Below are 20,982 nucleotides of genomic sequence, written 5' to 3' on the forward strand. Positions count from 1 at the left end.
GATTTTATACTTAGATAATTTAAATTAAAATCTTACTTTTCATTCATCCTTGCTGAGACATTAAAATGGTAATGTGACTGTTGGGTATTTTCCATCTCTCACTTCCCTTCTATCTTATCTGATTATGAAAAAAAATCCCTTTTAAAAAGATTTGAATAGGAACTTCCCTGGTGGTCCAGTGGTTAAGAATCTGCCTTCCAGTCCCTGGTCGGAAAACTAAGATCCCATATGCGTGGGGCAACTAAACCCAGAGGCTGCAACTACTGAGCCTGCGTGCTCTGGAGCCCACACGCCACAACTAGAGAGAAGCCCGTCTTATAACAACTAAGACCTGATGCGGTCAAATAGATAAATTAAAAAAATTTTTTTTTAAGATTTGGATAGAAACTTAAAATAGCCTTTGATAGAATTCATATTAGTTCCTCTGTGATCGTCAGTCCTTATTGGCAAACTCAGACTTTCTTCTCTGAGGATGAGCAAATATTTTAAAATCTCCGGGCCTGGAAATAGATAGTATAGCTTTAAAGAAAGATCCATGGAGAAGATTCAGAGGAGCTGTCCACCTCCAAAGTAAGTTTAATCAGGAAAGAAAACATTTTAGAAAAATCCCTAGTGTGCATTGGTGTGTAGAGCTCGGAAAAGCTATCTGAAAGCAAGTAGTCTGGGGTCTGGAAGGATTGAATGGAAATGAGAACACCTGAGTGAAAAATTGGATTAAACGTGGTGAATAGAGATTGGGTGCTGCACAAAATGGAATTAGTGACATTCAGGACAAACTGTTAAAATTCTGCCAAAATTCTGAGGAGAAAAGTGTACCAAGATAAAAATGATGAGAGAAAAGATAGATTCAACCTAAGATAATGAATTCCAAAATGAAAACAGAATAGTCATTATTATAGGCAAAATAGATCTAACCTGAGGACATAAAGGGTTTTGAACAGTATAATTAATGAGATTAAATTAATAACATGCAATTTTATGCCCTGCAGAGCTCCCATGGAATATTTTTCAAAACTAAATGATTTTAGTATAAATCTTCAAAAAACAGGAATTATGCAGTCTTCATTCTCTGACCACTTTATAATGAAATGAGATTTTAAAATCTGGGCAAATGCTCAAATAAATGTAGAATGTTAAAATACTCTTTTAAGTAGTTTAGATCAAAATTACTTTGGAAACTACATTAAAAATAAGAATTGTACATATCAAAACAAGATAGAAAAGCCCATTCTAGACACTTTCATTTAGCAATTAGACAAGAAAAAGAAATAAATGGCATCCAACTTGGAAAGTAAGAAATAAAACTGTCTCTGTTTGCAAATGGCATGATATTACATATAGAAAACCGTAAAGACCCCACCAAAAGACTGTTAGAATTGATAAATAAGCTCAGTAAAGTTTTAGGATATAAAATTTATATCTAGAAATCTGTTGAATTTGTATACACCAACAATAAACTGTAAGAAAGAGAAATTAAGAAAAGAGTACCTTTTAAAATTATGTCAGAAATAATGATGTGCATTGGTGTACAGAGTTAGAAAAACGCCTAGGAATAAACCTAGTGAAGGAGGTGAGAAAATACGTACACTGAGTACTGTAAGACACTGATGAACGAATTCGAAGACACAGTAAATGGAAAGATATTCTGTGCTTAAAGACTGAAAGAATTAATAGTGTTAAAGCAATCTACAGATTCAGTGCTATCCGTGTCACAATTCCAATGGCATTTTTCATAGAAATAAAACAAAAATCCTAAAAGTTGTCCTGAATAGCCAAAACAATCTTGAGAAAGAAAAAGAAAGCTGGAAGGATCGTGTTCCCTGATTTGAAACAGCATTACAAAGCTACAGTAATCAAAGCAGTATTGGCGTACACACAGACACATAGATCAACGGAACAGAAAAGAGGTCCCAGAAATAAATCTAGGCATGTTTGATCAATTAATTTATGACAAAGGAGTCAAGACTATACAAGGGGGAAAAGGATAGTCTCTTCAATACATGCTGTTTGAAAAATTGGACAGCCACATGCAAAAGAATGAAATTGGATCGCTATTTTAAACCATACACAAAAGTTAACTCAAAGTGGAATAAAGACTTGAATGCTAGAATGGAAACTATAAAACTCCTAAAAGAAAACATAGGCACTAATCTCCTTGAGTCAGTCTTGACAATGATATTTTAGATTTGACAGCAAAAGAAATAGACAAGTGAACTGCATCAAACCTAAAAGTTTCTGCACAGGAAAGGAGATCAACAAAATGAAAACGCAACGTACCAAGTGGGAAAAAATATTTGTAAATCATATGTCTAATAAAGTGTTAATATCCAAGTTATATAAAAAACTCATGCAACTCGGTGGAAAAAAATAGTCCAATTAAAACATGGGCAGAGAACCTGAATAGGCGTTTTTCCAAAAAAGATGTTCAAATGGCTAAGAGGTACAGGGAAAGGTGTTCAGCAATACTTATCATAAGAGAAGGGCAAATCAAAGCCACCAGAAGATGCCACCTCATACCTGTTAGAATGACTGTCATCAAAAAGACAAGAAATAACAAGTGTGGGCAAGAATGTGGAGAAAAGGAAACCTTATGTACTGTTGGTGGAAATGTAAGGTGGCACTGCCACTCTGGGAAGCAGTATGGAGGTTCCTCAAAAAATTAAAAATAGAACCCCCTAACATATCTGGACAAAGAAAATGAAAACAGGATGTTGAAAAGATACTTGCACTCCCATGTTCATTGCAGCCTGATTCACAATAGCCAAGATATGGAAACAACCAAAATGTCCATCAATGAGTGGATAAAGAAGATATAGTATATATGTATGTAATGGAATATTATTCAACCACGAGAAAGAAGTAAATCCTGCTATTTTTAACAACATAGATGGACCTCGAGGACACTATACCAAGTGAAATAAGGTGGACCTTTAAGGCATTATGCTAGAGAAATAAGCCAGACAGAGAAAGACAAACATTGCATGGTTCCCTGGTGGCTCAGACAGTAAAGAATCTGCTTGCAATGCAGGAGACCTGGGTTCGATCCCTGGATCAGGAAGATCCCCAGAGAAGGAAATGACTACCCATTCCAGTATTCTTGCCTGGAGAATTCCAAGGACAAAGGAGCCTGGCAGGCTAGAGTCCATGGGGTCGCAAAGAATCGGACATGAGGGAGTGACTGAAACACATACACACATATCACTTATATGTGCAATGAAAAAAAAAACAAACTTACAGAAACAAAGAAAAGTTGTTGCCAGGACCTAGGGTAGGGGGAAATAGGGAGAGGTTGGTAAAAGGGTACCAACTTTCAGCTATAAGTGAGTAAAAATAAAATCTGAGGATCTAATATAATATATGGTGACTGTAGTTGACAACACTGTATTGTATAACTGAAGTTTTCCAAGAGAGTAGAACTTAAATGTTCTCACCAAAACGAAGGAGGAGAAAGAGAAAGAAAAAGGTAAATACGTGAGGTGACGTGTGTGTACTAAGCCACTTCAGTCGTGTCCGAATCTTTGGAACCCTGTGGACTGTAGCCCGCCAGGCTCCTCTGTCCACGGGATTCTCCAGGCAAGAATACTGGAGCACATTGTCATGCTCTCCCCTAGGGAATCTTCCCAACCCAGGGATCAAACCCACGTCTCTTATGTCTCCTGCATTGGCAGAGGGGTTCTTACCACTAGCGCCACCTGGGAAGCCCTGCGTGAGGTGGTGTATGTGTTAAATAACTAGATAGGGGGAGTCCTTCTGCAATATATATGCCGAATCACCTCAGTGTACTTTGAATAACCTATAATTTTGTCAAGTCAATAAAGCTGAAATAACATTTAAAGATAAAAAATGAATTATATGTATCAAACTTATGTTTGAAATGTAGGCAACAGTATACTCAGAGCTAAACTCATAATTATTTTCAGCATTAAATACGGAAAGATTGTAAAGGAATTAATCAGGATACAAATGTCAAATTAGCTTCAACCAATAAACTGGTTTCAACTCATTACAGCAGTGTCATGTTAAAGAGAATTATGAGGACTTCTCTGAGCTCAGCAAGAAAGAGTGCTGTGATAGATTAGTAATGTCTGATGTTGAGAGTAGTGACTATGCAAGCCACATATTTGTCATACCTGAACTAAGCTTCCGTCTCTAAAAGCTAGAAAAGGGTCAATAAAACAAAGCTAAGAAAACAGATCAAAGGAAATCAAGAAGAAAGCAATATAAACTGAAAAACAAGCCACAAAATTAGCTAAACCCAAAACATTTTTTAGTTCAGGGTAGGGGGACAGGGAAGCAGAAAATAATTCTGGCACCGTTCTGCCAGAAAGATAAGAGAATTAAAAATAAAAGTTTAAAAAAGTAGATACAGGGAAGATGGAAAAATCAGGAGAACACTGCGCATAGTTATATGCTACTAAAATTTTAAAACTGGATGAAAGATAATATTTTGAAAAATGTGGGCTCTCAAAATTGGTTCTTGAATAAAAAGAAAACCCAAGTAGAACACGATAGAAGATTTTAAACTATCCAAATAGGTACTTCAGGAAATAGGGTACGCACATAGGCCTAGGAAGCAATTTTAAAATACCGTCTCTAAAGTAGTTCTTTGAACCTTTCTTCTGAACTCTCTGGAGGCTTTCAGTTGCCTGCAAGATAAAGTTGAGAGTCCTTACTCTGGACATTGAAGCTCTCTGCAGTATATTCTCCATCCTGTCTCTAGTCTACTTGGCTCCATTAATTGGTCCTACCTGCCCATGTCATGCCCCCTGCACAGAATGCCCTTCTCCATCTTGAGTCGAAGTCCTGCCTTTTATTCAAGATCAGGTTCTAGTTTATCACTTTGATATAGCTTGACCAACTGCCCCGTTGTCAACTCCTCAGCTGGCTCTACCATCTGCGTCCTTGTCTTATTTTTCCTTTTCCTACGTGTTCTGCTTTCTATTAGGGACAGATGTCTTGTCTTTGTCCTTTTATCATACAAATATTGAATGTCCATTGCTATGCATTGCTCTGGACGTTGGTGATAACACCGGTGGACAAGACAGACATGAGCCCTCTATTCGTGAAGATCAATTTTGAGAGAGGAGAGAGAAGTTCAGTCCCCAGCCCCTGATAGAACTTATATTCATGATAAGTTCTCAGGAAATGGTAGTGGAGGAGGCGGTGGTGAAGGTGGAGAGAGTGGCAAATTATTTTGCATCAGGGTGAATGCATCAGGGACCACTAAGTAACAAAGATCTCTTCATTAATTATTTAGACCATGTAGAGTATGGGAGAGTGTGGAGTACAACTGCCAATAGCCCAAGATTTGAAATTAAATTTGAATCCTGGCTGCTTCACTTAATTGACTGTTATTTAGGGATATCTCTAAGCTTCTGTTTTGTTATCTGTAAGATATTATCTACATCATGGAGTTGTTCTTAGGATTAAAGGAGATCATGTGTTTCCCTGACATATAGTAAGTGTCCATTGCATGCTGGTTGGTGTGGTTTGTAATTTCTGCTGCTGTTACTATTCCCTGTTAAATCTCATTCTTGTTGTTACTAAACTGATGTTTGTAAGTGTGATATGGCTCTAGCTAACCAGGCTATGGAAATTGACACACATTCTGATTTCCTGAACACTAATAACTCTGATGACTATTGAAGGTGAAGGCTTAGTTTCAAACAAAACAAAAGATTAAATTTTGACTTGCTGACTTCCAGTCAAGTTGGCTCCATAAGTTTATGCTTAGTATTCCCCCTCTGCTTCAAACACAGCAGTGATAGATAAACAGCTTAAAGAAGAAGAAATAAACAAGGGAAGCATCTCCATGGCCCCAAAGTGTACTTGCAACAAATAGCAATCAGTGAATGAGGCTGAAGCAGCAAGCTTTGCGAGCCCTGCTGTGGAAGCGGGCAGTGGCGGCCTGGACCGCAGCTCCCGTGGCATTTTGGGGCCAGTCTCTGCCCTACCCAAGAGCAGAGACTCATTCATAGAAAACAAAAGAGCGATTTTTTCAGTTGGAGATGATACTGCCCCCAGAGGGCATTTGGCAGTGTTGGGGTCATTGGTTGTGAGTTGGGGGAGGGGTGTTGCTACTGGTGTGAAATGAGTAGAGTCTAGCGGTGGTACTGAAAAAACTAAAAAAGGCATCCTGCGAAGCGTAGGACAGTTTCCCATAGTGAAGAATTATCCAGTCCAAAATGTCAGTATACCAAACTTGGAAAATCCTGAGCTAAAGAATGCTGTGGGCCCTCCTACAGGGAGACTGATAGAGCTGCCATGGACCCACCGGCTGAGGCTCCATCTTTCAACGAGGCCATGAGCCTACCGAGTTAGAAAGATAATGAAATACCTTCTGAATTTCTATTCATCTCTGTGGCAGAGGCACCAAAATACCACTGTAAAGTCTGGTTCTAGACTGCAGTCAGGGGGAATGGGTGGAGGCAACTGTGAAGTCTTCCAACAGGGAGGGGAGAATAGCAGCAAGCTTCTCTTCAGAAGTAATAAGTGGCAGAAGGCAAGAGCTAATAGCTTTAAAGTGTTGAGGCAAAGTAACTTGCAGTCTAGAATTTTATATATAGCTAAATTATCATTCAAGAAAGAAGGCAAAAAATAATAATTTGAGATATTCGAAGTCTAAGAGTATACCCATGGGCCTCACTGAAAAAATTAGTGAAGATAAATGTGAACACAGAATAGTGTTGCAATGAAGTGCAAAAACTGTATAAAATGTCTGTACACATTAACGACTATAAAAATAATTGTTGGTTTTCTTAAAAGGATTAAACACGTTTATGACAACAACAGGATTCAAGGTCAGGAGTATTCTGTGGACAGTAAATGTGTGAAAACATCTGTGTCAAGCTCAAGGGCAAGATGGAAATACTGAATAGCTTTAGACTTTCTTAGAAAATAGTAGCTAAGTAATAGATATACAGTCTGCTGCTTTCAAACCAACAGAGCGGGAGAGAAGGGAATGTAGAAACTTTATGAATCCAGTGGGAGGCAGGAAATGGGAAAAAACGGCAAAGGAAAAAGATAGTAAGTGGAAAATTAAAACTAAGATAAAACACATGAGTAATCCCAATAAATGTTAGCAGATTATACTCTTCTATTAAAAGCTAGATTATCTAGTTCTGTTTTTTAAAACATTCAGTTATAGGCTGCTTAAAAGACGTATCGAAAGGAAAATCTCAGAAAGGTAAAAGATTGGGGAAAAGATAAACCATGCAATGCTAGAAGCAGAACTAGTCTGTTGCGGTTCAGTTGTCAAGTCTGTCCAGCTTTGCGACCCCGTGGACTACAGCACGCCAGGCCTCCCTGTCCTCCACTATCTCCTGGAGTTTGCTCAAATTCATGTCCATTTAGTCAGTGATGCTATCTAATCATCTCATCCTCTCCCTCTGCCTTCTCCTTTGGCACTCAATCTTTCCTAGCATCAGGATCTTTTCCAGTGAGTTAGCTCTTCAAATCAGATGTCCAAAGCACTAGAGCTTCCGCTTCAGCATCAGTCCTTCCGATGACTGTTCAGGGTTGATTTCCTTTAAGATGGACTGGTTTGATCTCTTGGTAGTCCAAGGGACTCTCAAGAGTCTTCTCCAGCACAATTCAAAAACATCAATTCTTCAGCGCTCAGCCTTCTTTATGGTCTTTATGATTTCACATACAAACATGACTGCTGGAAAAACCATAGCTTTGACCATGTGGACCTTTGTCAGAAAAGTGATGTCTCTGCTTTTTAATATACTATCTAGGTTTGTCATGGCTTTCCTTCCAAAGAGCAGGCATCTTTTAATTTCATGGCTGTAGTCACCACTGTGATTTTGGAGCCTAAGAAAATAAAATCTGTCACTACTTCCACTTTTTCCCCTTCTATTTGCCATGAAGGGATGGGACCAGAGGCATGTTCATAGTTTTTTGAATGTTGAATTTTAAGCCAGCTTTTTCACTCTTCTTTCACCCTCATCAAGAGGCTCTTTAGTTCCTCTTCACTTTCTGCTGTTAGACTGGTGTCATCTGCATATCTCAGGTTGTTGATATTTCTCCCAGCAATCTTGCTTCCAGCTTGTGCTTCATTCAGCATGGCATTTCACATTATGTACTCTGTATTTAAGTTAAATAAACAGGGTGACAGTATACAGCCTGTCCCAATTTTGTACCTGTCGGTTGTTCCATGTAAGGTTCTGACTGTTGCTTCTTGACCCACATACAGGTTTCTCAGGAGGCAGGTAAGGTGGTCTGGTATTCCCATCTCTTTAAAAATTTTCTACAGTTTGTTGTGATCCACAGACAAAGGCTTTTGAGTAGTCAATCAAGCAGAAGTAGATGTTGCTTCTGAAATTCCTTGGATAGCCATAGGTAAAAGGAAATTAAACAAAAAGCACTGGTAGGGATAAAGAGAAGCACTTGTATGCACTTAACATAACGTCAAAGTGTATAAATCAAAAAATATAAATAAAAGCTAGCAAATTATATGAGAAATTCACAAATTATCATAGTGAGTGATTTATTTAAATATACTTCTATTGGTAACTGATAAGTAACTCAAATAAAAATTTCTGAGGATTTTGAATACTTGAAATGCAGAATTAACTGTTTGCTTTAATAAGATGCTTTTAATCTTTTTGACAACCACTCATAATTTAAAAATACATTTTATATGCAACCCAGTAAAAATATCTATATATGTATGAAGTTAAAGTTTCACATAATGCTTTTAAAAATGCTGATTGTGTCCCCTAAGTTAATTTTACAAACACCCCCTTATGAGTCACTACTCATGGAAAAGCATGAATAGCTGTGCATCGTCTCTTAGGCCCAAAGGGGATAATATACGTTCTTTTAAAGAACATGTGGAGGACTTCCCTAGTGGTCCAGCGGCTACGACTCTGTGCTCCTGGCACAGGCAGCCCACGTTCAGTCCCTGGTTGGGGAACTAGACCCCATGAGCTGCACCCAGAGTCTGCGTGCTGCAGCGAAGACCTGGTGCATCCAGATAAATAGTGAAGAATAAACAAAGTATGCGCGGAGTATTTGTGAGATTTCAGTGCATGCTGTGTCGTAAGTGAAGGCTCCACCTGTTTCAAAATAGCAGTGTCACACTTTATAATCTCTCTGTCTCTCTCTGTGTTCAGTCGCTAAGTCGTGTTCGACTCTTTTGCAACTCCCATGGGCTGTAATCCACCAGGCTTCTGTGTCTGTGGGGTTCTCAGGCAAGAATACTGGAGTGGGTTGCCATTTCCTTCTCCAGGGGATCTTCTCCAACCAGGTATCGAACCCACGTCTTCTACATTGGCAGGCGGATTCTTTACCACTGAGCCACTTGAGAAGAATTACATATATAATTTATAATTATAATTGTAATATACTTAATCTAGAAATAATAGTTTTTTAAAGCCCCATGTGTTTAGAAGTTTTTTAAAATAGAGTATATAATACTCAGTTATTAAAGAGGTAATCATAACAAAAATAATAATCATTAGAACTGAATGGTCATGAAAGTATGGTGTATCAGATTTGTGGGATAGTCAAAACTGCACTCTAAAGTAAGCTTATAGCCTTAAATACTTTATCCCAAAGGTAGGAAAGCTTGAAAATCAATGTTAGTCATTTAACTTGAAATGCTATAAATGAAACAACAGTAAATTAACCAAAATCAAATAATAAAAATACAGAAATCACTTAGAACAACCTGGCACGTGGGAGAGCAGTGCCTCAATCAGTGTCTGGCACATATTAGGTGTTCATTAAAAACTTGGTGAAGCAATGAATGAAACAGCCAACAAAAACTCTGCAATGATTAATAATTTTTTAAGTGAAAAGACACACATAAGTAATATTAGGAATGAAAAGAAATATGACAAGAAATAAAGTGGATTTGTAAAATGTGTTCTGTACCCCAGTAGTACACAAATTGACTTTACTAAATGTTTTTTTGAATTGGTTTTGGAACCAGATTCACAATAATAATGTTCTAATTGTTATTTGCTAAGGATTGGAATGTTAGTATCTGTTTGTGAAATGTGTATATCATCCCTGGACAGGAGTACACATACACCTATTTGCACATAGATATGTTGTATGGTAAATTAGAAGATAATTAATCTGTGAGAAATGTTTGTTAAGCAGAGTTGAAGTCTTTTGGCAGGGGTTGGGGGCGGGTGGAATTCAATTCTTTAACCTAATTTGCATTTCAAGATTTCTTCTGTCCTTTGAGAATTGAAAGTGGTGGTCACCAGTATTTTATAAAATTGATCAAGTTTGAGGATGTTTCTTTTCAGGACCTTGATAGATGCCACCATAGCTGTTTGCCACAGCCCTGGCGAGATCAGCATTTCTAATTCTACTCCTTCTGTAAAATCTTGAGCATTTTCCTTTTGTGGGTCCTTCCTTCTATGGAAAGGTCATTCCTAATGTGGTGGCATGTATCCAAGATAGACTTTCACTAAACCATTGAAATAGAAAACTAGTACCTCTGTGTTAGAGATGTGGAAAGTCTTGAAACATAGCACCAGACCACCGTCAACCTTGTGAAGTAACGATCAAAACAGATCTTAAAGAAAGAATATCACTTTCAGGAAAAGTTTCCACCGATCAAAATAATGGTTGGAGGCAGGGAGAGGAAACCACAAATAAAGGAAATACAGAGTCACCCTTACCAGCAAAATGGATAATGGGGATTTTACCCATTATAACCCTCCTTGGTGATGGCATGTTGTGTAGGCCTGCTATATGGTGTGATCTTAATGGTGGTGGAACTCCTAGCCAGCCATTTAATCATCTTCTATTCCCTAAAGGGGCTTCCCTGGTGGCTCAGAGGGTAAAGAGTCTGCCTGCAATGCAGAGACCTGGGTTCGATCCCTGGGTCAGGAGTATCCCCTAGAGAAGGAAATGGCAATCCACTCCAGTATTCTTGCCTGGAAAATTCCATGGACTGAGGAGCCTGGTAGGCTACAGTCCTTGGAGTCACAAAGAGTCAGAGACGACAGAACGACTTCACTATTTCCTAAGTAGAGACTTGCCCTAGAAGAAATCTCTCAAAATAATAAATGCAGACATATTTCCACTCACAGAGATACTGTTTGTTTGCAATGTATTTTTGAGCAACATCTTTGAAAGGCCTGGTCCCCTCAGTGCCAGAATCTTTCTTAGACCTCAGGAAAATGGAAGAGGCAAAAAGAGTTGAAAGAAATGGAGCAAGTGAATTGAATTCTGGGTTGGGAAGTATATATCTAATATTTGAGGAAAGTCTTTAGGTACTAACTTTGAACATGTCCCAAGGAAAGATCCTTTCTATGTTGAGATGTCCCCCATTAATAGAGTTCTTCTGATTCATCATTGCTACTAATGTAGGCACCTATCTTATTTCTCTTTTTAGGTGGCTCAGTTCATCAGGAATCCTGCCCTTCAGCGGTTTTTGATAATTATAGACAGTTCATCTGCAGAGAAGGGTCTGAACTAGGCCAGTTACCACAGCTGAGATTGTAGTAAGCCTACGTCTAACTCTTCTTCCATCTCCAGAACTTTCACCATTTCCAGGAATAATAGTTGAGGAACACTGCAGAATCAGTCATCCCTCACACTCTCCTTAGTTTCAACTCTAGCTTTTGTGATTCATCCAGCTCAGCATTTTGCATGATGTACTCTGCATATAAGCTAAATTAACAGGGTGACAATATACAGCCTTGTTGTACTCCTTTCTCAGTTTTGAACCAGTCTGTTGTTCCATGTCCAGTTCTAACCATTGTTTCTTGACCTACATACAGGTTTCTCAGGAGATTGGGAAGTCCTATGTTAGATTTATTGAGACTGCTTGTCAGTCTCAAATGAAACCTGTCTTCCAAAGAGAGTTTGAAAGTAATTTTGACTGATTTTAATTTCTGCCTCATGAGTTACCTCATAATTACCTTTTGACTTTAATAGTGAATTGCTGTTAAGTTTCAGGTTCTGAATATCTCACGGTCATTCTTCTACAGTTTAGCGCTAATAATCCATACTGAATTAGAATCAGTGAGTCATCCAGCTTAATATTTCTGCATGTAGGGGACTTCCCTGGTGATCCAGTGGTTAAAAATCTGCATTTAAATGCAGGATGGGATCCCTGGTGGGGAACTAAGATCCACATGTTGTGGGGCAACTAAGCCCACACCCACAGCTACTGAGCCTGTAATCTAGGGTGCATGTGCTGCAGCAAAGATTCCACATGCCATAACTGGGACATCGCAGCCAAATAAAGCATATTTTTAAATGCTTCTTCATATAGATAGGCCCATAGTAAATGCAAAGACTGTTGATATTCCTGTGGTTGTTCAGTCCCTAAGTTGTGTCTGACTCTTGGACTCATGGACTGTAGCACACCAGGCTTCCCTGTCTTTTAATGTCTCCTGGAGTTTGCTCAAATTCATGTCCATTGAGTTGGTGATGCTGTCTAACCGCCTCATCCTCTGCTGCCCCCTTCTCCTTTTGCCTTCAGTCTTTCCCACCGTCAGACTCTTTTCCAATGAGTCATCTCTTCTAGTCAGATGGCCAAAGTATTGGAGCTTCAGCTTCAGCACCAGTCTTTCCAATGAATACTCAGGGTTAATTTTCTTAAAGATTGACTGGTTTGATCTCCTTGTGGTCCAAGGGATTCTCAAGAGTCTTCTCCAGCACCACAGTTTAAAAGCATCAATTCTTTAGCACTCTATCTTCTTTATGGTCCAACTCTCACATCCACATAGGACTACTAGAAAGACTGCAGCTTTGGCTATGCTGACCTCTGTCAGCAAAGTGATGCCTCTGGTTTTCAATATGCTCTTTATGTTTGTCATAGCTTTCCTTTCAAGGAGCACGTGTGTTTTAATTTCATGGCTGTAGCCACCATCTGCAGTGATTTTGGAACCCAAGAAAATAAAATCTGTCACTGCTTCCACTTTTTCCCCTCCTACTTGCCATGAAATTATGGGACTGGATGCCATGATCTTAGTTTTTGAATGTTGAGTTTTAAGCCAGCTTTTTCATTCTTCTCTTTCACCCTCATCAAGAGGCTCTTTAGTTTCTGTTCACCTTCTCCCATTAAACAGGTATCATCTGCATATCTCAGGTTACTGATATTTCTCCCAGCAGTCTTCCTTCCAGCTTGTGATTCTTCTAGCCCAGCATTTTGTATGATGTACTCTGCATAGAAGGTAAATAAGCAGGGTGAACAGCCTTGGCATACTCTTTCCCCAATTTAGAACCAGTCTGTTGTTCCATGTCCAGCTCTAACTGGACCTCCTGTACAGGTTTCTCAGGAGCCAAGTAAGGTGGTCTGGTATTCTCATCTCTTTAAGAATTTCCTACAGTTTGTTGTGGTCCACATAGTCAAAGGCTTTAGCATAGTCAGTGAAACAGAAATAGATGTTTTTCTGGAATTCTCTTGCTTTCCATATGATCCAACAAATGTTGGCAATTTGATCTCTGGTTCCTCTGCCTTTTCTAAACCCAGCTTGTCCATCTGGAACTTCTTGGTTCATGTACTGCTGAAGCCTAACTTGAAGGATTTGAGCATTACTTTACCAGCATGTGAAATGAGCACAATTGTACAGTAGTTTGAAGATTCTTTGGCATTGCTCCTCTTTGGGATTGGAATGAAAACTGACCTTTCCAGTCCTGTGACCACTGCTGAGTTTTCTAAATTTGCTGATATATTGAGTGCAGCACTTTAACAGCATCATCTTTTAGGATTTGAAATAATTCATCTGGAATTCATTACATCCACTAGCTGCTTCCTAATGCCCACTGACTTCACACTCCAGGATATCTGACTTTAGGGGAGTGACCACACCATCATGGTAATCTGGGTCATTAAGACGTTTTTTGTATTGTTCTTCTGCATATTCTTGCCATCTCTTTTTAATCTCTTCTGCTTCTGTTAGGTCCTTACCATTTCTGTCCTTTATCATGCCCATCCTTGCATGAAATGTCCCTTAATATATTCAGTTTTCTTGAAGAGATTTCTATTCTTTCCCATTCTGTTGTTGTCTTCTATTTCTTTGCATTGTTCACTTAAGAAGGTGTTCTTATCTCTCCTTGCTATTCTCTGGAACTCTGCATTCAGTTGGGTATATCTTTCCCTTTCTTCCTTGCCTTTCTCTTCTTTTATCTATAAAGCCTGTTCAGACAACCACTTTACCTCCTCATATTCTTTTCTTTTTCTTCGAGATGATTTTGGTCATTGCCTCTTGTACAGTGGTACAAACCTCCATCCATAGTTCTTCAGGCACTCTGCCTGGCAGATCTAATCCCTTTAATCTATTCATCATCACCACTGTATAATCATAAGGGATTTGGTTTAGGTCTTTTTTCTCCCTACTTCCTTCAATTTAAGCCTGAATTTTGCAATAAGGAGCTCAAGATCTAAGTCTTCATAGAACTGGTCAACTTCAGCTTATTCAGCATTAGAGGCTGGGACATAGTGGATTACTGTAAGGCTGAAAGTTTTGTCTTAGAAATGAAGTAAGAACCTTCTGTTGTTTTTGAGATTGCATCCAAGTACTGCATTTCAGATGCTTTTGTCGATTGTGAGAGCTACTCCATTTCTCTAAGGAATTCTTGCCCACAGTAGTAGATATAATAGTCATTTGAATTAAATTAGCTCATTCCTGTCCATTTTAGTTCACTGATTCCTAAGATGTCGATGTTCACTCTTGCTGTCTCCTGCTTGACCACTTGCAATTTACCTTGATTCATGAACCTAACATTCCGGGTTCCTATGCAATATTGTTCTTTACAGCACTGGACTTTACTTTTACCACCAGACACATCCACAACTGAGCGTCATTTCTGCTTTGGCTCAGCCTCTTCGTTCTTCCTGGAGCTATTAGTAATTGCTATCCACTTTACCCCAGTAGCATATTGGATACCTTCCCACCTGGAGGGCTTATCTACCAGTGTCATATTTTTTTGCCTTTTCATACTGTTCATTCCAAGGCCAAATTTGCCTGTTACTCCAGGTGTTTCTTGACTTCCTACTTTTGCATTCCAGTCCCCTATAATGAAAAGGACATCTTTTGGGGGTGTTAGTTCTAAAAGGTCTTGGAGGTCTTCATAGACCCATTCAACTTCAGCTTCTTCAGCGTTACTGGTTGGGGCATAGACTTGGATTACCGTGATATTGAATGGTTTGCCTTGGAGACGAACAGAGATCATTCTGTCATTTTTGAGATTGCATCCAAGTACTGCATTTCGGACTCTTTTGTTGGCCATGATGGCTACTCCATTTCTTCTGAGGGATTCCTGCCTGCAGTAGTAGATATAATGGTCATCTGAGTTAAATTGACACATTCCAGTCCATTTTAGTTCGCTGATTCCTAGAATGTCAATGTTCACTCTTGCCATCTCCTGTTTGACTACTTCCAATTTGCCTTGATTCATGGACCTGACATTCCAGGTTCCTATGCAATATTGTTCTTTACAGCATCAGACCTTGCTTCTATAACCAGTCACATCCACAGCTGGGTATTGTTTTTGCTTTGGCTCCATCCCTTCATTCTTTCTGGAGTTATTTCTCCACTGATCTCCAGTAGCATATTGGGCACCTACCGACCTGGGGAGTTCCTCTTTCAGTTTCCTATCATTTTGCCTTTTCATACTGTTCATGGGGTTCTCAAGGCAAGAATACTGAAGTGGTTTGCCATTCCCTTCTCCAGTGGACCACATTCTGTCAGACCTCTCCACCATGACCCGCCCGTCTTGGGTTGCCCCACACAGCATGGCTTAGTTTCATTGAGTTAGACAAGGCTGTGGTCTGCGTGATTAGATTGACCAGTTTTCTGTGATTATGGTTTCAGTGTGTCTGCCCTCTGATGCCCTCTAACAACACTTACTTGGGTTGTTGTCTTACTTGGGTTTCTCTTACCTTGGATGTAGGGTATCTCTTCATGGCTGCTCCAGCAAAGCACAGCTGCTGCTCCTTACCTTGGACGAGGGGTGTCTTCTCATGCCGCCCCTCCTGACCTTGAACATGGAGTAGCTCCTCTCAGCCCTCCTGCGCTCGTGCAGCCACCGCTCCTTGGACATGGAGTTAAACTTTTTGTTTCTCACTTGGACCTAGAAGAGCAAGTATCAGCCTTACAGGCGCTTTGGATGGCTTTGGGGAGTCCATGAGGAACTTAAATAAAATGCACCAGCATTCCAGATGCAGGTCTCCAAGGCTAAGGCTTGGGAAAAGGGAAAGCCCTCTGCTCCTTCCTCTCCTCCTTGCATCTATGGTTCCCCTGTCCTCAGAAGTAGAAAGGTGTGGGCAGGGCCCAGGTCGCAGCTCACTACAGGGGAAGGGCTGTAAGACAGCGTGATCCTTGCATCACTCCTGGAATGTGACTTCAAGCTCCCTGTCTCCACTGGGGGTGTCGGGACCACCTGGCACCTAAGCCTCTACCAGGCGCTCCCAGAGCTCCTTATACCACCTTGCTCTGTGCCCACCAGTCCGTGTTTCCCTGATTTCTCTGGTGGTACCAATCACCTAGGCCCTTGGGGACTGTAAAAAAAAACCTAAGTTCTTAAGGCCTGTCCCAGACCACTGAATCAGGATCTCCAAGGGAACGGTCTGGAAAGCTGTGTGGTTAACAAGGGTCTTTTAATTTCATGGTTGCAGTCACGATCTGCAGTGATTTTGGAGCCCCCTAAAATTAAGTCTGTCACTGTTTCCACTGTTTCCCCATCTATTTGCCATGAAGTGATGAGACTGGATGTCATGATCTTTGTTTTTTGACTGTTGAGTTTTAAGCCAGCATTTTTACTCTCCTCTTTCATTTTCATCAGTCAGTTAGTTAGTTCAGTTCAGTTCAGTTGCTCAGTCGTGTCCGACTCTTTGTGACCCCATGAATCACAGCACGCCAGGCCTCCCTGTCCATCACCATCTCCCGGAGTTGACTCACGTCCATCGAGTCCATGATGCCATCCAGCCATCTCATCCTGGGTCGTCCCCTTCTCCTCCTGCCCCCAATCCCTCCCAGCATCAGAGTCTTTTCCAATGACTCAACTCTTCGCATGAGGTGGCCAAAGTACTGGAGCTTCAGCTTTAGCATCATTCCTTCCAAAGAAATCCCAGGGCTGATCTCCTTCAGAATGGACTGGTTGGATCTCCTTGCAGTCCAAGGGACCCTCAAGAGTCTTCTCCAACACCACAGTTCAAAAGCATCAATTCTTCGGCACTCAGCCTTCTTCACAGTCCAACTCTCACATCCATACATGACCACAGGAAAAACCTTGGCCTTGACTAGATGGACCTTAGTCAGCAAAGTAATGTCTCTGCTTTTGAATATGCTATCTAGGTTGGTCATAACTTTTCTTCCAAGGAGTAAGCGTCTTTTAATTTCATTTTCATCAAGAGGCTCTTTAATTCATCTTTGCTTTCTGCCACAAGGGTGGTGCCTCTGCATATCTGAGGTTATTGATATTTCTCCCAGCAATCTTGATTCCAGCTTATGCTTCTTCATCCAGCCCAGCATTTCACACGATGTACTCTGCATATAAGTTAATAAGCAGGGTGACAGTATACAGCCTTGATGTACTCCTTTCCCAATTTGGATCCAGTTTGTTGTTTCATGTCCAGTTCTAACTGTTGCTTCTTGACCTGCATACAGATTTCTCAGGAGGCAGGTCAGGTGGTCTGGTATTCCCATCTCTTTCAGAATTTTCCACAGTTTGTTGTGATTCACACAGTCCAAGGCTTTAATTAACAGTCAATGAGCAGATTTTTTTCTTGAATTCTCTTGCTTTCTGTATGATCCAGTGGATGTTGGCAATTTGATCTCTGGTTCCTCTGCCTTTTCCAAACCCAGCTTGCACATCTGGAAGTTCTTTGTTCATGTACTGTTGAAGCCTGGCTTGGAGAATTTTGAGCATTACTCTGCTAGCATGTGAGATGAGTATAATTGTGTGGTAGTTTGAGCATTCTTTGGCATTGCCTTTCTTTGGGATTGGAATGAAAACTGACCTTTTCCAGACCTGTGGCCACTGCTGAGTTTTCCAAATTTGCTGGCATATTGAGTGCAGCACTTTCACAGCATCATCTTTTAGGATTTGAAATAGCTCAATTGGAATTCCATCACCTCCACTAGCTTTGATGCTTCCTAAGACCCACTTGACTTTGCACTCCAGGATGTCTGGTTCTAGATGAGTGATCACACCATCAAGATTATCTGGGTATGAAGATCTTTTTCGTGTAGTTCTTCTCTGTATTCTTGCCTCTCCTTATCTTCTGCTTCTGTTAGATCCATACCATTTCTGTCCTTTATTGTGCCCATCTTTGCATGAAATGTTCCCTTGGTATCTCTAATTTTCTTGAAGAGATCTCTAGTCTTTCCCATTCTATTGTTTCCCTCTATTTCTTTGCATTGATCACTTAGGGACGCTTTCTTATCTCTCCTTGCTATTCTTTGAAACTCTGCATTCAAATGGATGTATCTTTCCTTTTCTTCTTTACCTTTCACTTCTCTTCTTTTCTCAGCTATTTGTAAGGCCTCCTCAGACAACCATTTTTCCTTTTTTGCATTTCTTTTTCTTGGGGATGGTCTTGATCACTGCCTCCTGTACAGTGTCACAAACCTCCATCCATAGTTCTTCAGGCATGCTGTCTATCAGATCTAATCCCTTGAACTTATTTCTCACTTCCACTGTATAATTATAAGGGATTTGATTTAGGGCATACCTGAATGGTCTAGTGGTTTTCCCCACTCTTCAACTTAAGTCTGAATTTGGCAATACGGAGTTCGTGATCTGAGCCACAGTCAGCTCCCAGTCTTGTTTTTGCTGACTGTATAGAGCTTCTGTATCTTCGGCTGCAAATAATATAATCAATCTGATTTCGGTATTGACCATTTGGTGATGTCCATGTGTAGAGTCTTCTCTCGTGTTGTTGGAAGAGGGTGTTTACTGACTCTCCCAGGTAAAATGTGTACATTTCAACTGAAATCAAGGTAGACAGGCCCAACAAATAAGTGTATTTATGGGGCAATGGGTCAGATTACTTCTAGAAATTTTAAGTATATAATAGTGAGTAGGACTGAAGCAATCTCTATCTTCATGGAGCTCACATTCTAGCAAGGATGACAGATGTTAAGTTCACAGCTACCCCATAGTCCCATAGTCCCATAGGTTTTGGTAGTGGCTTTCCTGGTGGTCCAGTGGTTAAGCCTTCATGCTTCCACTGCAGGGCATGCAGGTTTGACCCCTCAGAAGTTCTGCATGCCATGAGATGCAGTCAAGGAAAAAAAAATTTTTTAAGAAAAATATATATAATTTTGGTAAATGCAATGAAAGAATGACAAAGCTGTAAGAACCTGTAGCAGGAGGAGCTGGCATAGTCTGGAGGGCATCAGACCAGTGAAAGAGTTTCTAAAGCAAGCAGCTGGGGAGCCTGTGCTGGAAGAATCTAAAATACTCTGTCCTATCTCTTGTCAAAACTTGGTGTGAGGGAAGGTACCTCTATATGTGGTTTCTCAACCTTGGCACAGCTGACATCTTGGACTAGAATATTCTTTGGGGGCACTTTGCAAGGGCACTGTGGGAAAGGCTTAGCACCATTCCTGGCCTCTACCCACTAGATGCCAGCAGGCCCCACAGTTGTAACAACCACAAATATCTCAGCATCACCAAATGTCCCTTGCTGGGAGGGTGGGGATAGAGGGCTAAATCCACCCCTACTCTCTCCCCCAGTTGAGAACCACTGTTGCACATAAATTTTTTTTTATGTCTTTGCTTATGATTTATCTAAGTCAATACCAGAAATTTAATTTACTCATTCAGTAAACAAGTAATCTGTTGAGTGCTTATTAGGTGCAGGCATTGTGATAGTTGCGGGCGGAAGTGGGGGGGGACACAGTCATGATCCAAGCCTGTGTTTTCTTGAAGCTGTGTTCTAGTGGGGAGAAATGTACAATCAATTTTAAAACACATAACACTTCAGAAGAAGAAAGTTCTTTCTGATAAGATGACATCTGAACTTGAAAGAAGTCTTAAAAGAAGCCAGGGTGGGGGCAACCCCAGAAGCAAGAGGCAGCGCCCCTGAAGGGCAGTAGTTGACCTCACCTTTCTGTCTTCAGGTCTAACCAAGCCGCTTGTGTTTCAGAGGGGCCTCCGCAGAAGGGCAGCTGAACGGACTCCAGAGCAGCCTCAACTCTGCAGCCTTTGTGCCCATCACCAGCTCCACAGGTTAGTCTGCGGGGGCGCAGTGGGGAGGGACTGGGCCCACCCTTCTCTCCTCTGCCTCTGAGGAGAGCTCCCGTTCAGAGAACAAAGCCTCTCAGGCTTCTGAAGTGTTGGCAAATGGGCATGTGGTCGCTCTCTTCTTTCAGATGATACATTTTAGGGTGAAGTGGTTTTTCTGCGCTTAGTTTGGGGTAGATGAAATTTCCCAGTCTGGCAGAGTGTTACCAGATTTGCAGCATTTAGTAAAAATTGCCTGTATTTGAAAAAACTTGCCAGTGTTTCACCATTTATGTGATGTTTCCACACGTAGTATTAGCATCTTACATTAAATCCTCACTGCAGCCCTGTGAGGTATACCATTGTCCCCTCCACGTGAGCAGAGGCTCAGAAAGTGGAGAGACCTGTGGGAGCTGATCCGTGGGTGCAGATCTGGAGCTGTGGTCCGGGCTGCGTCCTGCCTGCTAACATCACGGTCTTGCCAGGTAGCAGCTGAGGGCCTCAAGCCTCTCACCATATAAGGCAGCACTGGCCCGGGGATAGCTTCCTGTGAGTAGCACTTCCTGCACTCATAAGTCGTCAGAAAACTGAAAGCAAATCCACTATTCGATTCAACAAGTATTTATTTTTGAACACCTCCTGTGGGGAAAGTAGCATGCTGGGCAACTGAGACATATGAAGAGTGAACTAGGCCTTCCCTGCGGTCAGGAAACTTAGAGGCTCAGGGAGAGGGAGGTTGACGGGATGTGGCTGCAGGAGGGAGTGCCAGGCACTGGGGACACAGAGAATAATAGTAGACAGTGTTGCTGTGTGTCAGGCACACTTCTGAAT

At 40.8% G+C, this 20,982-nt stretch overlaps 1 protein-coding gene across 34 annotated transcripts in view; it reads left to right on the forward strand.

Moving 5' to 3' along the window:
* The window catches only part of TTLL5 (tubulin tyrosine ligase like 5), a 311,118-nt gene that overhangs the window by 236,981 nt on the left and 53,155 nt on the right, over window positions 1–20,982 (forward strand). For all 34 annotated transcript variants that reach the window (XM_027972048.3, XM_060418366.1, XM_060418388.1 and 31 more), the window contains one exon: window positions 20,075–20,157. In XM_027972048.3, coding sequence (XP_027827849.1) covers window positions 20,075–20,157 — 83 coding nt within the window. The remainder of the gene's footprint in view (window positions 1–20,074; window positions 20,158–20,982) is intronic.

This window comes from Ovis aries, chromosome 7 (genome assembly GCF_016772045.2).
Source record: "Ovis aries strain OAR_USU_Benz2616 breed Rambouillet chromosome 7, ARS-UI_Ramb_v3.0, whole genome shotgun sequence".
NCBI lineage: Eukaryota > Metazoa > Chordata > Mammalia > Artiodactyla > Bovidae > Ovis > Ovis aries.